Raw genomic sequence first — 20173 nt, 5'->3', positions numbered from 1 at the left:
AAAAAGGGACACATAAAGAGAAATGACTTAAACATAAGTTTCCAAAGATCAGATGTTACTAGAAAACTTCAACTCTGCATAGAAGCTGTAGTTATATTATCAATCTCATACCACTGCATCTCCTTACCCAAGCATGAATATCTTCTTCCATTGCTCCCACACACAACCAACTTGGTTTTCATGTCAAGTATTAGCTGGTAACCATATTAACAGATAACAAAAAGTAAATAATAGATATTTCTTAGTTGTAAGTTCTACTGGAATACAATCTCTAAAGTAAAATCTATGTGTTTTTTTTTCCCCAACTAGCAAGTGAAGTCTCTTTCTTTCCTCTGGATAAAAATTTGACTTAATATGTTAGTGTAATATCTAAACACCCGAAATCCCTCAGCAGTTAATCTTAGCTTAAAGGTAGATTTTAATACACAACAGGAGGCCATTGTGGTATACATACACTAGGGAAGATGTTAAAATTAACAAATCAGAGAAGACTGGTAGTTACCATTTGCAAATGGTAAATTAGTAAAATTTTCAGTTTTTCTTTAAAGTTATGAAGGAACAATTAGAATGCACAACTTTTTGAAGAAAAATAAAGTATAAAAAGTCTTCAATTATGTAATTACCGAATAAGTAAGAAAACAAAACAAAATCTCTAAGAAGCCTCCTTCCCCAAGCAATCTCCCTTATACTAGGTCATTTCAGAAAGAAGACAAACTGCTTACTTGCACATGTGTAAGCATCTTTGTTAGTGAAAGCTTTCAAACACTGGCTGCAATTGATTGGTCCCACAATAGGGATGGAAGTAAATGTATGTCCATTCAACATCTTCTTGTCCTTTTCTTTCTCTCTGGAATCTTTATCTTTCTCCTTAATCTTGTCTTTGTCCTTCTCTTTCTCCTGCCAAAGCAAAGAGTTGTTAGTTATACATTACATGGCTTTTTTTCACCAACTTATACCTTAAGATAATAGGCCAGCAGAAGTCTGGAAAATATTTTATAGAAAAATTTTTTAAAAAGCACTGGGCTTGGAGTGAGATTTTATTGATCTTCTTGAGTTCAAATCTGGTCTCAGATACTTACTAGATGTATGATCCTGGATAAAATCATTTAATTTAACCCTATTTGCCTCTGTGAAACAAGCTGGAAAAGGCAATGATAAACCACTCTATTATTTTTAAAACCTCTAATGGGCTCATGAGGAGTCAGACATGACTGAATAACAACAAAGAATACGTACAAAGGTGATATCACCTACCTAGTGATTTTATATTGGCCAAACTTTCCCTTTTAATTTTCCTTTCAACTGGGAGTTGGTCCCTTCCTTTGGAAAATAATGTCCAAATAGGGAAGGCAGACTTTTTTTTGTTTTTAGCATTCAACTGTAGTGGTAGGAAGAAATGGAGAAGGGACAAGGAGACCAAATTTACTAATAAAGTCTTAGGATATTTTGGGTTATTTCCCAAATTTGCTGCCTGACTGCACTTGAGATGGTTCCTATTCTTGAGTCCTTGATGGCAAAAGTGAATAAGGTGCACATAGCAAAATGAAGTTATATAAGGAATTGTTGCACTTGAATCTTTCACATAAGGTGTTATGTGTATTAGACTTGGAAAAGTTAAGACTTGAAAAATTCTTTGAGTTTCAACTATAGTTCAGAATAAAGACACAATTCCTTTCAATATAAAGACACAATGATAATATAACAAGGATCTGTTCTGTGCATATATCTTCTTTGGCACTGATGCAATGGACTGAAAAGAAATCTACTGGATGCCAGACCCAAATTTGCATTGAAAAATGGCTTTTATTACAATTATACTAATAAGGACATTTTCATTATAAGAAAAACTATTACTATGAAAAACACCTAAGGTCTATGTTGATGTCTTTTAATTTTAGTTGTAGCAAATTATTATCCTTTAAATTTTTTTCACTTGTAACCTCCTTTATCCTTCCCTTCTTTTCTTCTTTAGATCTTACTTTACTGATATAAAGACAGAACAAAACGCCAAACATCATCAAGAAAGTTTTAATAACAAAGCAATATCCTCTCCCTTTGGCTTAAAACACAAAACAAATTTACACTTGGACTATTTCTGAATAGTGTTCTGCTTTTTCCACCTTAAAAACTTTCTTGGGAAAGGTCAAGAGAAAGGCAATTAAATGATTTTTAGAATTGATGGTACCTTTAAAAGACCTTGAACTATAAGATTATATATTTCACCCAAAATTCAAAATAATGGAAGAATGTGACCAAAGAAGTTTTTTTCATAATGCTCACCACCAAAATGAGGAGGAAATTTGAAAAGAGAAATTAACTTTTCTAACAGGTTATTCTAGGACAACAATAACTTATAACATAGAATTATGACTTTCTGAGGTTGACACAATGAAGGCATCCATACTATTGCTAGGAAATTTTATATGATGTTATTGTCAGAAAGAGAACACTCAACTAGACAAACTAATGATTATCTAATATATATAATATTTCTTAGATTACAATCGAATTTGAATAATACGAATGAGCTTCGATGGCAGTTATATGGGAATTAATGAGTTTAAAGATAATCTGTTATGTGCCACAACAGAACTCCAAATAGATGTATTATAGTTTTTATTTTAATTACACCCCCCTCCAATACTGAAATTGTTTTGCTAAAACATCTAAGTGGATATTTTACCAAAAGTGTAAGTTAAAAACACTACAAAACTTAAGGCATATGATCTAGATAAATTTCTTTCCCAATTATTAGAGTTCATTTAGCAGAACTTTAGAGGGTCTAGTGGTACCATGGAACAAACTATGAATAAGAATGCAATGTGAATTTAAAAAAAAAAAAAGAAAAAGATAAATTACTTCAGTTACAAAACAGGAAACTGCTCTGGTGTGGAAAAAAAAAAGCAATTTCTACTATACACATAAACATCATGAAAATCAACTTTTAAAATGGTATCACTTTATAGAATTTTCCTCTTTCCCCACAATTTTACTTTTTTAGGGTTATGCCACATGCCAATGTCGAAACAACAACAAAAAAAAGCATTCTCCAAGAATGATAAGACATTCTTATTTGAGATGGCAGCTAGCTATTTACATTTTTGTAATGCTGCAGTAGTATTCAAACTTTAAAAATTAGTTTCTTCACCCTCTATTTTTTCTGATACTCCCCCAAAGATTAGTTTTCTTCCAAGATTCGGAAAACCCAAGCTTCATGTCTTCCCTTTCTGTGTTTGCTTATTAGATTTTTGTGTTAAAAAAAAAAAGTCAGGCTCTTACCTCCCCATGTTTTGGTCCTATAAATCTCACTGTTATGAGAGGGACTTCATGAAACCGACCCCACTTTACCGACATAATTCTCCCCTAAGGATAGGAAATTTGATCCCTAAGGAGGAGGCGCTCATGTCTACAGGACGGAGCAGAACGACTTCAAGCTGCCATTAGTGAAAGTATAAGAGGAAGCCAGAGACTGGTTGAGAAAGAGACAGAGGGAGGGTTGATAACAGCCTGTTTCCTTGAAGACAATCTTAACTATTTGGATGCTGCTAGTAACAATATTTAAAAGTGATATGAGAAATGAAACAAAACAAATTTTCCCTAATATCTCTCAAGCAAGGAAAGATTCCCATGTTTTTTTTAAAACACTACTGTGCTAATGATCACTTTTTAAAAAATCTCTGAACCAAATGCTTCATTTTATAAAACCAATAATTCCCTTAGGAATCCTCTTGATGAATCATCTGGCTTTGGAAAAGGAATAATCTTTTTTTTTTTAAGTCTGACTTTTCATATGATTACTTAACTTTTTTGTCTGCCAAATTTCCACATTTTGAAATTTAAAAAAAATACTTCTTCCCTAAGAAACAGTTAACAGTATTTAAAAAGAGAAGAACAAAATTCCATTGGAGAAAGGTAATTTTTTTTCCTTTTTAAAAAAACACAAATGATCACAATTCAGGAAAACTGAAAACCTCTCCCATTTGATTGTGATGAGCAATTTTATCACACAGTAAACATAATAAAGGAGAGAAAGAATGAGTGAATTTATTACTACATTTAAACACTGGTTTAGAAAGTGATAATGTGTTACTTTGGGCACAGAACTGGACTAGGAGAAAGGAAATTCGGTTCTATATTGACTCACTGGGCAATCTTGGTCTTTTTAGATTTCTCAGATTTAATTTCCTCCTTTGTAAGATAAAGAGGTTGAACTGAATCATATCTAAGGTTACTTCTAATACTGACAGCCTGATTTTACTGCATCATTTCACTCATCCATTAGGGTGACAACCAGGTACCTACAAGTCTTACTGGCATTCATTCCTCTTTAGGAAAACATGTGAGAGTGACTTAAAATTTCCCAGTGTTTCAGTGAGAGAGAGAGCTGGTATTACAACCTTCTACTCACAAATATCTTACTTTAACTTTAACTAAAAATGTCTTTTCATAATTTTCATCTTTCTACTGTCAGTGTAGAGATTTCTCTTCTAAGTGTAGAGAAGAAAACTGATTCACCCAAAGTGAACTATGATGGATGCAGATTTTTTTTTAAGTCTAAAAAACTGCCAACAGATGTTACAGGTTTTTCAGTACTTTGACTCAAGTAAAATTAGTCAGGAGGAAACTGTATGTAGCACTCTTTCTCAAAGATCACAGAAAACAGAAGCTGTAATTGGGTCTTCTTCCTGTTCTACTTCCTGTTGAGAGTGCTACTTGCCTTTTTGAGATCTCAAGCTTTTTCTAATGACTGTCAGTTTTTGTCAATTCACAAAGAAATATATTAAGGATTCTGAAATTCGGCAAATCAAATTAGGATAATAAAAATGTGATTACATATTAACATAGTTTTGTTTATTATTTGTTTAAGAAAATCAAATGAAGACTCTTTTAAGTAGAAATTTTCAAATCACCCTTAGTGATCTTAAACAATCTTAATGAATACTATATATGTTGATAAGAAAAATTTTGAAACTAAATATTTTTACTCATTGCAAAAGAGTGTTAAAACATGCTATTTTTAAACTGATTTTACAGGTGATTAAAGAAATCTCAAATAGACTAAAGAAAAGGAAAACCACACAAAACCATTTAAAAAGTGATTCAAATGATGTGACCTTCCTTACAATTCAGAAAATCAGTAGCAGGCTCAAACATGGGATATTTAGATCACGATTTTCCACTACATTGCTTGGATTGGAAAAAGGAATGCTCCTTTTTTATTATGTTGGAAATTAAGTCTCTGCTTCTGGACAAACCTATTTTCATTTCTTAATTCCTGAAGGGGGGGGATCTCAAAATGGCAAAGCACCCAGGTAGTTATAGAATGTCCTATTATCTACTAATCATATCCTTACCATCATCAACTACTCCTTGGGGTGAAAAAAAAAAAAGGCAACAATGAATTTCACAGGTAGCAGTACTTCTGGCAACCTCTGAGCTTGTCAGTAAGTAAATTATAAAACAATGTTTTGCAAATTTTTGAATTCACTTGGTGTACAGAGGACTATATAGGAGTCTGAAAATATTCTGAAAGGGTTTAAAACCCTGAGCTAAGTATTTTCTTTACAACTGTGTTTAAGGCTGCATTGCTTGAGGCAGCCTGGCCTCTCAGATGATCACACAGTGAAGAGAGACAACACCTCTAAGAGGAACTTAAGTCAATTGCACAATAATGGAGTAACTTCCAGCAAGTCAATAGGTCAACTAAAGTCTTATTTACTTAAATGGTTTCCATCAGAGATGACACATACTTCATTCTAGTGTAACTCCTCATGCTCCCCACTACTCTAACCCCTATTCTCAATCACCTAACTACAATTCTTTTATGTATAAAACAATGGTAAAGAGGAATGAGATTTTTATCTTAAAGAAATTAGGATAAAATTCAGAGAGAATTGGTTCTAGTCGTGGTTCTGCTACTAAATTAGCTATAGAAGGCCAGGCTAATCCCTCCAACTCTCTGGAACTGTTTCCTCACTTGAAAAATAAGTCATTGGAGTAAAAGAAACTCAAGTTTTCTGGCTCTAGAATCTGCCTTGTATTATCTGCTATTGTTTCAAACTTTAAACTTTTCTTACCAATTGCAAGGAGAAGGGCACAGTAATGACAAGGCACTCAACAGGTAACATAAAATAAGAGATCTCTCTTCACATCTAGACCTGTTGGAAGGGCATTTTCAGGTTACGTTTTCCAGTCATTTGGCTACTGGGCTGAATAACAGGCCCTGTTCTCTAGTCTACTATCAATATTCTTATGAAGATATAGTCCCCTCTTTAAGTCTTACTTTTTTAAATGAAAATTATAGCCAAGTATGTAGACAACATTTGATAATTTTTATTATCTAGGACAGTTCTTTGCCCCCATTTCACCGGTTTTCTGCTTTTCTAGGCGGCTCAGTAGATAGTGCTGAGCCTGAAGGTGTTGAGCCTGAAGTCAGGTAGACTCAGGCACTGATTAGTTGTATTACCCTGGGTAAGTCACTTAATCTATTTGTATCAGTTTTCCCATTTGAAAAATGGGGTTAACAGCACCAACTTCCCTTGAGGATCAATGAAGAGAATACAATACCTAGAACATAATAAGCACTATTTAACTGTTAGCTATCATCATCATCATTATTATTCATGTGGTTACAAAAGAAGCATGAGGATGTAATTTGAATCATTTTCTTTTGCTTTTTATGAACAAAAAGTAAAGCTATTCTTGGAGTTCTGTATCTTTTATTAAAAACTATGAAAAAGAGGCAGATTTGGTGGCTGCATCTCCACAAATCTACAAATTCAAGACTAGGAACCATTCAGCAGAGATTTAATGTACAGATACGTAAGTTCTTGCCTTTTGACTACAGAGTTCCATCTAAGTGGGAGACCCATTTGTTTTGGAGGTCACTTCTCTCCTCAGACAAACTAAGATTGATAATTGAACCAACTTAAGGATTTTGCAAATAAATCTCCTAACTAGATTTCTGGAGGAATTTGTGAGTAGGGTAATAGAAATAGAGCAGAAATTCCATTAGTAAGGTATTTTTCCCCACATGATTTCTACCTATGGATAACCAGGGAAAATTGCAAATAAATTAAATTACTCTTTATTTTTGGCTTTCAGTATTTTGAAAACACTAAGTTACTGAAACTGGCACTATTTCCTTGGGGCCCAAGAGTAAAAATAAAATAAATCACATTACACCAGCCAATTTTCTAAGTCCTTGTGATGTCCTGAGAAATCTTATTTCATAGTTGCAGATGTTCAATTAAAATATTAAATACATCCCAATGCTATCAAACTACAGGAAATCCTCAAGTGTCTTTTAATCCAGTGCCACTGACTTCATTACAATTCTTCTGACTCAACTTATACACAAGCCTATTATATTATCCATTTTGGAAAAAGAGCTTTCAGATGGTATCTCTGAATTTTTTCCCCCATCCTCATCCTAATGTTATGCAATCTTTAATCTGCATATTATAACTACAATCTCCTGATGTCTGATTTAAGTGATCAGGTCACATATGACTGTCCCTAAGGAATTCTATGCAGAATACAAGAACAAGTGGGTACCAGGGAGTCACTTACTTTGCTCTTCTTACTGCTGGACATTTTGTTCTTGATATAGCTGAAGGTGCGACTGACTTTTGTTCCACTTTTTCCTTCAAAATCTTTCTTGGAAGGGCTTTGTGGAGCAAAGCTAAAGGCCTGTTCAGTTACACTAAAAGGAAAAAAAAAATCATCTTAAAAAAGGAAATAATATGTGAGCCTTTTCTCATCTAAATTTTTCCCATATGATCCTATTCTGCCACTTATTATTTTAATCACAGCTCAAATGATTCATAATTTTATATTAAAAAGATGCAAAATCAGCTAGTAGAGAGAAGCTAGAGATATTTGCATAAAATGTTTGAAAATTAGGATAGAATATATGCTATAGTGCCCTCTGCTGCTGAAAAATGAATTCCTATTCTTAATAAGTAATGAATATTTCAGTACTACTTTACTACAATGAAATAATGATTGCATTTATGTGGTATAAATATATATTTTTTGGTTTTCTTCTAAATCTAGCAATCATAGTTCTAGTCAAAAAAAGTCATAAAACAAACCATGTTATTGGGTATCCTAGATTTTAATTTGATCAGATTCTAATGATGTACTAATTCAAAATATTATCTTTCAAATGACCAAATGATAGTTTTTGTTAGATTTTTCTTGTTTATCCACAAGTATAATTACATATAAAATACTGACAAATATGGCTTCCTCTACTGGATATTTTATAAGGACTTAATTTTGATCAACTGTCAGTCAGAAGTGAATCCAAAATCTATAGTTAATGAATTAAGACTTGATGATAAATGCTGAGCTAACTGTAAGACAGATTGTACAGTAAACTTCCTGAGAGAGGAATTGAAATCTCTATCACTGTTTTGTTTACAATGGGTGGTACTGTTGACTGAGATTAAATGAAAGTTTGTTTTTTTTCCCCCTCTTAGTGTGAGACAACATAATAGGCCAGATTTGAAAAGGAAAATAAGGAATTCAAAGGTAGTTTTTATGTGTAGCTGAAATCTTTATCTTTGGCATCATCATATCATATCCATTTCTATTAATAAATGATTTTTTTTACATCCCAAAGAATCCTGCTTACTCCCTCCCCTTCCCCAGTAGAGAACATGGGGAAAAAAAAAAAAAAAAAACAATCCAAAGTAACAACTATTTTATTTCAAAGGAGAGAAAAAAAAAGTATGACCATTTCCCTAGATGTCCTAGGACTCAAAAATAAAAGATATCAAAGAGAAGAAAAATAAAAATACAAAGATTACAGTAAGGCATTATAGAATTCTCTGTAAAAGGAAAATTTTTGTAAAATAGTTATAGTTAAGATGTATTCTTAAATTTTTTGTATTCAAAACTAACTTCAGTAATTTGAAAATAAGGATTAAAAAGTAAGCAGAAAGAACAGTTATTTCCTGTCTACTGAGTAGGATGCAGTGATATGTCACATTTGCAGGTGTATGGAAGCCGAGTAATTAGAACTGAGAAATATACACTTTACAAGGTGGTAGGACTACATGTATTTATATACAATAATTACAGAATAAAAACCTATCAGACTATTCTCTGTGTGTATGATTCTACAGATCTTCATAAAACAAAAAAAAAATAAATTTTGATGACATTTGTGGGTTCAAATGGCTCAGAGCAAATTTTTTTAAATAAAAAAAAGATTTAAGAAAACAAGGAAATATTGATGATATAAAGATTTACTAAATTCTACTATTGTGAATTAGCATCTTATAATATATATACCTGATTAGAGAGAGACAATTGCTTTGAGGTGCCAATTCTTCATGGTATGCCCCAAACTAACCTAACAATATCAGAATTTCTGGAAAGTCATTTCAGGAAAAAGAATAACAAAAAGAAATATATAATACCTTTCAGTTAAATTAGCACTGGTATTGAGGAAGGCTCGTGAATCTGAAAAAGACACAGGAAAAAAGAAGTTAGAAAACAAGATATCCTACAATTAATATGACAAAGACAGAATCAAGGCAGCATTAGGAATTAGTATGTTGAAATTCAGTATCTGATGCCTTTTTGTCTCAACATGCAAGGGGAAGGAATTAACCAAAAAAATTTAAGTGATGGCAATGATGAAGAGTGACAGCTGTGCATTGTCATCTGTGACAAAGTAGCACAAAAAATACCTAATCAAGGATATTGTGAAAATTTTACAATACAGATGTTTAAAAAATCTTCAGAAGATCCAAAAACTGTACCTTTTATTTTCTGTAACAGGAAGGATTTACTTGTCTGTTTTTAGTGATATTCAGAAATCAGAGCAGTTAAATTGAACATAAGTATTATTTCTTATTATTACATTTTCAGGGATAATATGGTAAAAAGGTTACAATCATACAACATAATGTATAATTTCAATGTTTAAATGTACATTTTTTATAAATTTCTTTTCTATAATACACACAAGTAGAGATAATATGCTCAGTTCATTTTTTGCAATAACATAGGCAAATACACCTCTTAAATTAGATTCTGAGTAACAATTTGCCAATTGAATCTTACCTCACTGTGAATGAAATTTAAAATTTTCAAAGATTACTTGGGGGAAAAAATCACACCATATTTTTGCTAGTCACAGCTCTAGTGTCTAACACATTTTAGAAACTGGATATAAAAATAGGAGACCCTGTACAAAGAACTTTTAAACAATTTCTAGACACCCAAGAGATTTTTGCGCCCCCCCCCCCCCCCGTCTCCATCAAAGACCTTGGAAATGGGATTTGCCTAAAATTACAGAAGTGTGTGAAAGCTAGAATTCCAAAGAGGTAGTAGAGAAAGGTAGAATAAAATGCTAATAGGAGATATATAGCACTTTTATCTTTACAAAGGCCTTTACAAACATTTTCTCAGGCAAACCTCACAAGTTATCAATGTTATTATCACTATTTGTAAATTAGGCAACTGAGATTTACAGAAAATGTAAGCAATTTGCCCCAAACTACACAGTTGTTATTAAGTGTGAAAGCTAAGATGCCAAATGGGGTCTGTAATGGCCTCAAGTCTTTCTGCTATAATAAGCTGCCATCTTTAGTAGAGAAGACTTATGAATAATCACTATTACCAGATCGTTCCATGTAGATACTTCCACAAACACTTTTTTCAAACTACAAACTCTAAATCACAAAACTCCCCAACTATGAGAAAGAGTGAGTCAGTGACTACCAAAGAGAAAAACAAGCTATCATATAAGAAAACTGTGTTGACAGAGAAAATTGGACCAAAAAGTATTAAACTTAAAAATTTGGATGATATTTTAATAAGGTTGAAATTTAGAATGAAGAGCAAACAGATCACTTAACTCAAGAACATCAGTTATGAGAAACTGAAAGTATTTTATTAAATCACTTCAAGATATAAATGAGTGCTCCCAATGAGAGGTAATTTTGTTATATTACAAACAGAATTTTTGCAAAAAAAGGGCCTAATCATTTAGTCCTCTCTTTAACAATCTGTAATAAGACTCATAAGGGTAAAGCTGTCTTCCTCCTAATTAACAAGTATGCTAATATCAGGCCTTGTGAAACCTATCAACTAGGTACTATCTGGTAAAGATTTATTTATCTGTAAATTATAGCTTACCTGTGGGAGGAAAAAGAAAAAAAAAAAACTAACTCCAAGTTTTGAGAGACAAATGAGGAAAATAAAAATGTACATCAAACAAATCAATAGTTTGACCCCAAAGTAAAGTACTTTACTTGAAATAGTCTCATGAAGGGAAAGAAAAAAAAACCTCTTCTCTCATTATGGAAAAAACATAAGTGAAAGTAGGATATTTTATTATTATATATGGTCGAATTTAAAACAAAAAACAAACCAACAACTTTGTGGGTTAGTACTTATGATTAGAAATAAAAAAAAATGACACTTAAAGGTTATTTATTCCTCAGTATCTTTGGAAGTATCTGGAGTTAAGGAGGATCTTATTTTCCAGAACCTGAATTTACACAAAAATGTCATGAAATCAGTGAGCTATAGGATGAGCACAAAGATGATAACTGTTTCATCTAATTTTCAAAATAAAGCATGAAAACAAGTGGCTTAGGCTGTAAACTTCCCAGATGACATGCAAAGGACAGAAAAGTTAAGAGAGCTCCTATTCTAAGTTACAACATCCACAGCATTGACAGAGATGGCCAGTCCCTACAAAAGAGCTGTTGAACATTAAAGTTGCTTACTTACTATGCAACTTCTCCTCTTCATCACTGGAAGAAGAGCCAAGATAAAAGACAGTTTTAGACTTAAGAAGTGGAGAGATGCTGATGGAGAAGGAAATCCACTTTGTGAGCTGTATCTGCTCCTGGACCTCTGAGGAGTAGGTTAACAGAAGATATTAGAGCATGTGTAAAAACATGCTAGCAAAAAAAAAGGTAGCCAAAATGTACATCAAAAAACAAACCAAAAAAAAAGCACACAAAATCTGAAGTCCAAGTCATTTAAAAAATGACAGTGTTTGTGTGTTCTTTTTTTTTCTTTTTTCTGAAATCCAAGATCAACCCTTTCTTAGGTAACATTATGAAGGAACAAACTCAGATTTGCCTGAGTTTTTTAGAATGGCAACTCATAACCTGGGGGTTCATGACTTTAAAAAAATTAATTATATTTCAAAATGATAAGTTTCCTTTGTAGTTCTATGCACTCTTTGCAGTTAAAAATATTATTCTAAGATGGAGGCTACAGACTTCACTACAATGCTTAAACAAATCCATTTTGGGTTCATGATACTAAAAGATTAAGAATCTCTAAAATTCATGTTTCATTAAACATGGGGACATTTCTCCATTCTTCCATTTAAAATTCTGCCCTGCAGTGTGCTGCTCTGTTATCCAATAGGCATTTGAAGGAGAGGGAAGAAGAAGTTAAGATAGAAAGATTCTAAAACTCTTTGGGGCCAAGTGATGTTAAAAAAATATGACTCAAAATGTAAATCATACATAGGTTATATTAGAATTAAATAGGAAATCTCACTTCATGGAACACTAAGCAGGTAAGATCAGTGGGCTCATCTGGAGGTCACATGGAGAAATTAAAAAAATATTTTAAATAATATTAACTTAAAGAGGTTAGCACTCTCCAGATTGGACTTACCCCTTTCCTTTGAAAATTTAAAAAGTCTATGTGCATTTATATATGGTCCACTCCTATGCAGTTAGGCATAAATATCTATTTTACACATACACTCACATACACGTGTGTATATAGATATAGATATATACATATATCTATATATATGTCATATATGCACAAGTGCATACACACTATATATATATATATATATATATATATATATATATATATATACACACACACACACACACACACACATAAAATTATAGTTACATATATACACATGTATGGATATAAAGAAACATTTAAAAATATATGCATGTATGTGTGTGTATGCGTGTGTACATATATATATATATATATAAATAAAATGTTTTTAAAATGCAGGTATATATATGTTCATATAGACACGCATATTCATATTGCCTTAAAGATTTTTCAAGAGTGAACACATTTGTTTTTTAGTGCTTGTATCTACAGTTATCAATGCTTCTAACTTCCAATTCTTTAAGTAACTAGGTTACAATGAAATGATCTGATCATTGCACATACAGGCATTTATGGATAAAAAAGCAGAAAGAAAAAAAAATCACCTTAAATTTCTCATAAAATTTGGTTTCTTTTTAAAAAGGCCTGATTTCTTCTCACAAAAGCCTCTGTGTGTTTGTGTGTGTTATGTGTATGCATGTGTATGTGGCATATATTCATATAAATAAGATAGTTCTGTTTTTGAGACATATTTAAGTGAATAAATAAGTTTTCATAACTTGATAACTGTGGTTCACAGTATATCTATCAACTAATGTATCTATCCATCAAAACACATGTGAGGAACTTTATAAGCCCCCCCTACAATGAACTATATGTAAAAAATACATCAATGCAAGTACTTTTTGAAAACTGTCCTTCATATAAGGATAAACCAAGTATTATCCAAAAAAAGGAACATAATGAAGGAGATAATCTAGTTAGGAAACAAATTGGAAAAATCTATTGTAGTAGTAGTGGTGGTGGTGGCAATAATAATTATCACCACCATTAACATTTATAGAGACCTCTAAAGCACCTTACATGTTATCACACTTGGATGTTTATAAAAACTGACATTCACACGGGGTATGCCAAGATTAAGACTTTTAGGATAACCTGTGGAATGTTTGACAAATGCTTTGTTTTCTCACGAGGTCCTCACAACAACCTTATGAAATAGACATTGTTGTATTTTTCATATGACAGATAAAGAACTTGAGGGTAAGAGGTGTAAGGACTGAGGCCTGATTTAGTGTACTCTAGGCATGATTTAAACCCAAGGCCACTTCCTTATCCACCACTTTGCTGCCTACTCAGAATGGAGAGCTAACTATGACTAACACTATTCTCTTCCTAATGCTAATCATGAATGTAAGATCACAGATTGGGGGCCACAGGAACTTATATAACTTCCCCAAAATCACAGAGGTTCTAAGTATCAAAGGCAGGATTTGAATCCAGGTCTGTGTGGGTTCTGTCTCAAAGCAAGGTGCTGGTCTACACAAAATTACCAGCATATCTATACTTGGAATGCATACACTGTGCTCGAGGACTAAACACTGGGAAGTTTTATTATTACAGGCATCAGCTAAAAAACACAAATGGAAGGTAGAGTGTAAACAAGACAGCTAGGCTTGGGGTCAGAAGAGACCACAGCTAAATTCTTAACTGGCAGGTATGAATACTGTTACCTTGGTCAACCAAGTCAGGGAACATCTTCATTTTTAACTAAGCTACATTCACTACAGACATCTCCATCGTGCCCAAAAATAGAAGATCATTTCAGCCTTAAAATTCATACCTCTTATGTACCCCTTATGTCCCTGGGGTCTCTCCTCTGACTTAATGACTCCTTCTGGAAATCAATATGAAAAGGATGCCCAGGTCAGTCACCTCACTGTTTTTTTCACCAAGCTATTCTCACTCTGGACTTCTATATCCTGCTCTAGAAATATGTAGGAAGACACTATATTCAGTATTACCTGTCCCCTTTACCCTATTAGTCTTTCATTCAGTTTTCTTATGTCCATCCCCCTATCCTACCTTAGCCCCAACATTTGTTAAGTTCCAGAAAGTTTTTTTTTTTTTTTTTTGGTTTTTGCATTTTTGAGGCTTAAGGTACAATGTCTAACACTTAGAAGTACTTAATAAATCCTTGTTGATTAACTTCTCAGTCTGTTTCCTTATCTGAAAAGTGGGGTTAATAGTACTTGACTGCTTTTCAAATATTGAAGTATTATATAAATGTGAATTGTTACTTTATTATTCTTCGAATACCCAAGGTGAAACTTTGTAATAATAATGATAGCTAATATTTATATAGTGCTTTAAGATTTGCAAAACATTTTATATACACTACTATCTCATTTGGTATCTGCCAGTTCAGGAATTTCTTTGAATGATGAAAGACAAAAGTATAGTCTAATGAAAGAAAATGAAATGGTGAACATATTTCCTGAAGCAGTTTCTAAGTGGAAGTTCTCTGGACATTATCAGACACAATTTAGGCAGCTTCAGTTCTAGTATGATTTCCTAGGAAATTTGTCTCTAGATTAAAAAAAAAAATGTAATCATCCCGCTCTCCACAGAACAGCAGATTAAAAGTCTAATTATGAGCCATCACTCTTTGCCTGCCTTTTATGGTTCCTCGGTAATTAGGCTGGTTTTTTTTTCCCCATTACAAATTGTATAGAAATATTTCACCCCATTTGCAGTATTTTCCTCTACATCAAAAGCTTTTTGAAAGAGATCCTGAGCTTGAAATAATGCTACAAATCTATGCTTTCCAATCTGGCTGACTCCCTAACAAGATATTCCAGACAACAGTTTAGCTGAGACACACTAACTTTTCAGAAGGGCTCAAGTGTTAAAAATTCTCAAAGAGCAGGGTGAGTTTCAGCTATTTTCTTCAAAAGGAATTAGACATGGTAAAGGATAATAAATCTGAAGTCACTGATACAAGAGTTACTGTTCAAAGAATTCTGTTCCTAAACAATAGTGCTCATAATGAGACACAGTCACTGGGAAAATGCCTCTGGCCAACATTCTCATTTCTTTATATTTGTTTAATGTGTGGTCAGAGAAAAATGAATCATATAGGCACTGCAGCAATTAAAGAAATTATTTTTCACTGGGAATCACAAACCCAAATCTTTCATATTGAATTTACTTGCAATAATCCATCTTCCACAACATCTGAAGTATCTTTAACATTTGATCTTCTCAAGAACCCAATTTTCTCTAAAGCTAATTATGTTATAAGTAGCTAGGTGGCACAAAAAACAGAATACCAGGCCTACAGTCAGGAAGATCTGAATTAAATCCAACTTTAGACATGTCCTCGGTGTGTGATTCTGGGCAAGTCATTTAACCCTGTTTGTCTGAGTTATCTCATTTAAAAATGAGCTGGAGAAGCAAACAGCAAACCACTCTACTATCTTTGCCAAGAAAACCCCCAAATGAAGTCACTAAGAGCTGGACACGACTGAACAACAACAAAATTATGTCACAAACATCATCCTAAACTATTATCATATGCCAAGAGATGGAAGTCCAGTGTGTTTTAAGTGCTTGGGAATTGTGAACCTTAAGAACCAGGGACAAATTAAAAAACAAGTAAAAAATTAATTCTTTGGTCTAGTATTGTGATGCTAAGGCACATTATTCTTTAATGAGTTTTGTTTTTCTACTTAGAATTAATTCTACTTAAAAGTCAGAATTCTGTCTCCAGAAGGGTTTATCATTTTTCCAGATCAAAGCACAAAATATTATGATCAATCAAGAAAATAAACTTAAAAAGTAGAGTGTGTGTGTGTGTGTGTGTGTGTGTGTGTGTGTGTCCATCCCAGGAATAGAGGAAGAGTATAGGAGGGGATGACCCATCATTTAATTGTAGTAGCCAGTACAGGAATAAAAAAAGGGGCTGGTCAAGACATTTATGATTTAATCATTCAAACCTGGGTAAAATGAGTAGTATGGGCCGTATAGAGGGAAACATCTTTTGATAAAACAATTAAAATCTTACTTGGAGGCTCAGCTATTGAGCTACTCTTTCAATTTCCCCTGGTGAGCCCAAGCAAAAAATTTCCCAGCAACAGGAAGAAAACCTATATGTTGCCGGGAATTGTGGCACTCTGAGTGAGTCTGTTTTCTGGGAGTTAATTGTGTTATTTATAGCATTTCATTAGCAACTGTAAGACCTGGCCAAAAAAAATTGTTTTCCTTTTTTTTCTGGAAGAAAAATAATGAAGTGCTTCAGCTATGAAGGGAAGAGAGTGTCACATAATATAGGATAAAAGACCTTCCTCTTACTGGACATGTCCCAGTGTTGTTTCTGTTGCTAAGGGACTCTATCCATTAAGACCACATGCTTGTTAGTCACAGCGACAGCAAAGTGCTAAAAAAAATCTGACTTATAGGGTTCTGACAATAAGTTTCTCTTTGTTAAGTTTTAGCTATTCAAGTCCAAATCTGCTGTAAAAATTATTTGTTTATAGCAATTAGCTATGGAAATGCCAAAGTAAAGATGACCTCCCTCACACCCCCAAGAAATGATCCCTCTAAGATTAACTTGTGATATTATATCTATACCTTTGAATGGATATTATCTGGGTTTCTTGGATTTACCACCAGAAATAGTAGGGCAAAGGAGCAAAATTAATGTCTGAGTTGTTATCTACTTGAAAATGAACAAAATGTAATCTCATGTTAAGTATGAAATGTACTGTGGAAAGAAGGAATAACTCTCCAATTGACTCATTCTAATTCAAATAAAGTTTCAGGTATTTGTTTGAGTGCCTGCTACAGGAAAGGCAATGTGCTAAAAATGCTTCAGGGGACAGATATGACAGGTCTTGTTCTCCAAGAATTTACCATCTAATCAAGGGTTAAGACAAGAAGAGAAATAACTTCAAAGCAACTCAGCTAACATAAAGAGACTAGTTCTGTTACAGAATAGTAAAGAAATTTTAATCCTTCACCAGTCTTGGTGCTACTTAATTCTTTTGGCTCAACTTGGAGAATTCCCTTCAGATACTTAAAATTTTATTTACCTGGCACTTTCCACCTTCCATGGAACAAGAAGACTGCAGTTTGCATTCTAGATTTTTAAAATTCCTCTTCTGAATCTGTGTATTACTAAAAAATTGGGGTTATAACTGTTTTGTTCTCACTGAAAGAATGCTGGAATATACCAGTTTTTACTAAAAGTATTATATATGCACAAAAAGATTTTTCATTGAAAATGACCTCAGAAAGGGACAAGGGTTAGGGATTTGTGCATTTATTTAACTGGTATGGGGATAAACAAAGATCTACTAGCAATGCAGGCTAAGCACTTCTCTGGAACTTAGAATCTGGGAAAGAGACCTACAGCACCAAAAAGTAAAATGACTTGCGCCCAGTCACAAAGCCAGCATCTGTCAGAGGTGGGACTGGCCAGTTTTCTATCTGCTATTTCATGCTTCCTCTCTTCAAAAAAGTGGGATAAAAACTCAGTGGAGAATCTCAAAGCTTAAACTATGAAATTCTCAGGTTTGGGTATTTGTTTATAAAATAAGTGACACTTACAAAGGTCAGCTCTGTTTAATGATGGAGTATCAGGCAGAGAAAAGATAAAAACAACAAGGTTCAAAAGGTTATTCATCACACTTTTAAATTAAAAAAAAAAAAAGTAGTTGAAAAACTATATACTTACTGTCCAATCCAGGTTGGCTAATTGTCATTAATGAAATGGATTTTGTCAATGGAGAAGAAATGGCCGATGTACAATAATTAAACCCCAGCTGCTTGGATCTTTGGCGTGGCTGTGAAGCAGAATACAACAGGTATGTTCTGAGTAATGATACTGTTACTTCATTCAACAATTTATGATTCAAACACAAGGTTGTGGAATGGGGCCACTTGAAATTACTGTAGTTAGATTATACTACAAATAAAAAATGAAAATGTTTGGAAGGAAACAATTCTTAAAAGCAAAATTTTATTTATACAATATGAAAAATTTAAAAAGACATTTAGAAACGTCCACTTTTTTATCTCTCTCCTTTATTTGCTTCACCTTCTACTAGCCTATAAGTTCTATAAGGAATTATTTCTCATTTCTTAAGAGAGAGTTTTTCTTAGGAAAAATTCTCTTAGGAGAAATCTTATTTCTCCCTTAACTTTTTCCTTTCCAATATCTAAAAAATGTTTTGAAGCAGTAAATTGTGTAGTAGGAGTTGATAAATAACAAATAACCAAGGAAAACACTGTTCTCCAGTAAAATGTAATAACATGACTTATTTTTAAAAAACCTAATATATTTATTGATATGCTTTGATAGATTAAAAAGTAAAATTAACAAGATTTTATTAAGCACTGTCAGGAATCATTACTAGGGTCAATTACTGGGGTCAAAAAAGGGGGAAAGGAGAAGGTCAAAAACAATCCCTGCCCTCAAAGAACTAATAATCAAATGTGTTGGTGGTGGTAGAGTGAGGGTGGGAAGATAACAAACATCTATGTACAATATATCTAAGGGATAAACTGAAGATATTATCAGAGGGAAGGTACTAAAATTAAGGAGTAAAGACTTCTCTTTTAAAGGAGGATTTTATCTGAGACCTGGCAAAACCTTACAGAAGTAAAATTCTTTATGCCATTTATTTGAAATAAGTTAAAAGCAATATCTTCATTTCATAGAAATTAAAACTGAAGTACACTGAAGTTTAAAATAACTTTGCCAATATCACAAAGTAAGTTGAATCTAGAAATAAAATCTAAAGATCTTAATTCCATTTGAAAATTAGGTTGTCCCATCATGAAATAAAGTTAATTGATTTTAATTCTATGGTGGAATCTCCAATTCTCTAATAGAATCAACGAACATTGGAACTGGAAAGTACCTTGAAATTGTCTAGTTCAAATTCTTACATTTACTAATGTAAAATTCCGTAGTATGACATCCCTGACAAATAGTCATTCAGTCTCTGCTTATATACTTTTAGTAATGGAAAACGCACTGCTTTTTAAGATAATCCAATATATTGTTGAACATTTCTAATTAAAATAAGATTCTCACTCACACTGAACCAAAATCTGTCTCCTTGCAACTTCCTCCTATTAGCCATCTACTCAGTGCAACAGAAATAAAAGAAACCCACTCCTTTCATTTCTCCTAAAACAGAATACAGCTCACCTTATTTATGTTATGAAACCTAGGACAAACTAAAACTATAGTTTAAATAATGCTCTGAAATTTGAGAGGTGATTTTTATGAAAGTGAAACAAAGGGATTATCAATTCTGAACTTTTATTAGTAATGACTTAACCAAATGTACAAGGAGAGAGTTTAAATAGCATACACATCCTTTGATAGTTACACAAGAAAAGGCTGTTCCTATTTGCCAAGAGATTAGTAGAGAAGGCCATGCAAAGCAAGATCTATTGATTGAATTATTATTCAACGTAATTTCAATTAGGAGACCAAATCAGAAAGAGTTATATTTTTAAGGAAAATAGA

General features: G+C 32.9%; 1 protein-coding gene across 14 annotated transcripts in view; it reads right to left on the bottom strand.

The window, feature by feature from the left end:
• Positions 1-20173, bottom strand: part of AKAP13 (A-kinase anchoring protein 13) — a 359098-nt gene that overhangs the window by 47813 nt on the left and 291112 nt on the right. For 10 of the 14 annotated variants that reach the window (XR_004232435.1, XM_031955550.1, XM_031955552.1 and 7 more), the window contains 5 exons: positions 18368-18476; positions 11758-11883; positions 9432-9474; positions 7573-7705; positions 723-897 (listed from right to left, as the gene is read on the bottom strand). Coding sequence is in view for 13 of the 14 variants with exons in the window: in XM_031955550.1 (XP_031811410.1) it covers positions 723-897; positions 7573-7705; positions 9432-9474; positions 11758-11883; positions 18368-18476 (586 nt within the window). In the remaining variant the exon portion in view is untranslated. The remainder of the gene's footprint in view (positions 1-722; positions 898-7572; positions 7706-9431; positions 9475-11757; positions 11884-18367; positions 18477-20173) is intronic. The other 4 variants (XM_031955554.1, XM_031955555.1, XM_031955556.1 and 1 more) reach the window with 1 other exon arrangement.

The sequence above is a fragment of the Sarcophilus harrisii genome, chromosome 2 (genome assembly GCF_902635505.1).
Source record: "Sarcophilus harrisii chromosome 2, mSarHar1.11, whole genome shotgun sequence".
In the NCBI taxonomy this organism is placed as follows: Eukaryota; Metazoa; Chordata; class Mammalia; order Dasyuromorphia; family Dasyuridae; genus Sarcophilus; species Sarcophilus harrisii.
This window is presented reverse-complemented; position numbering and strand designations above follow the sequence as displayed.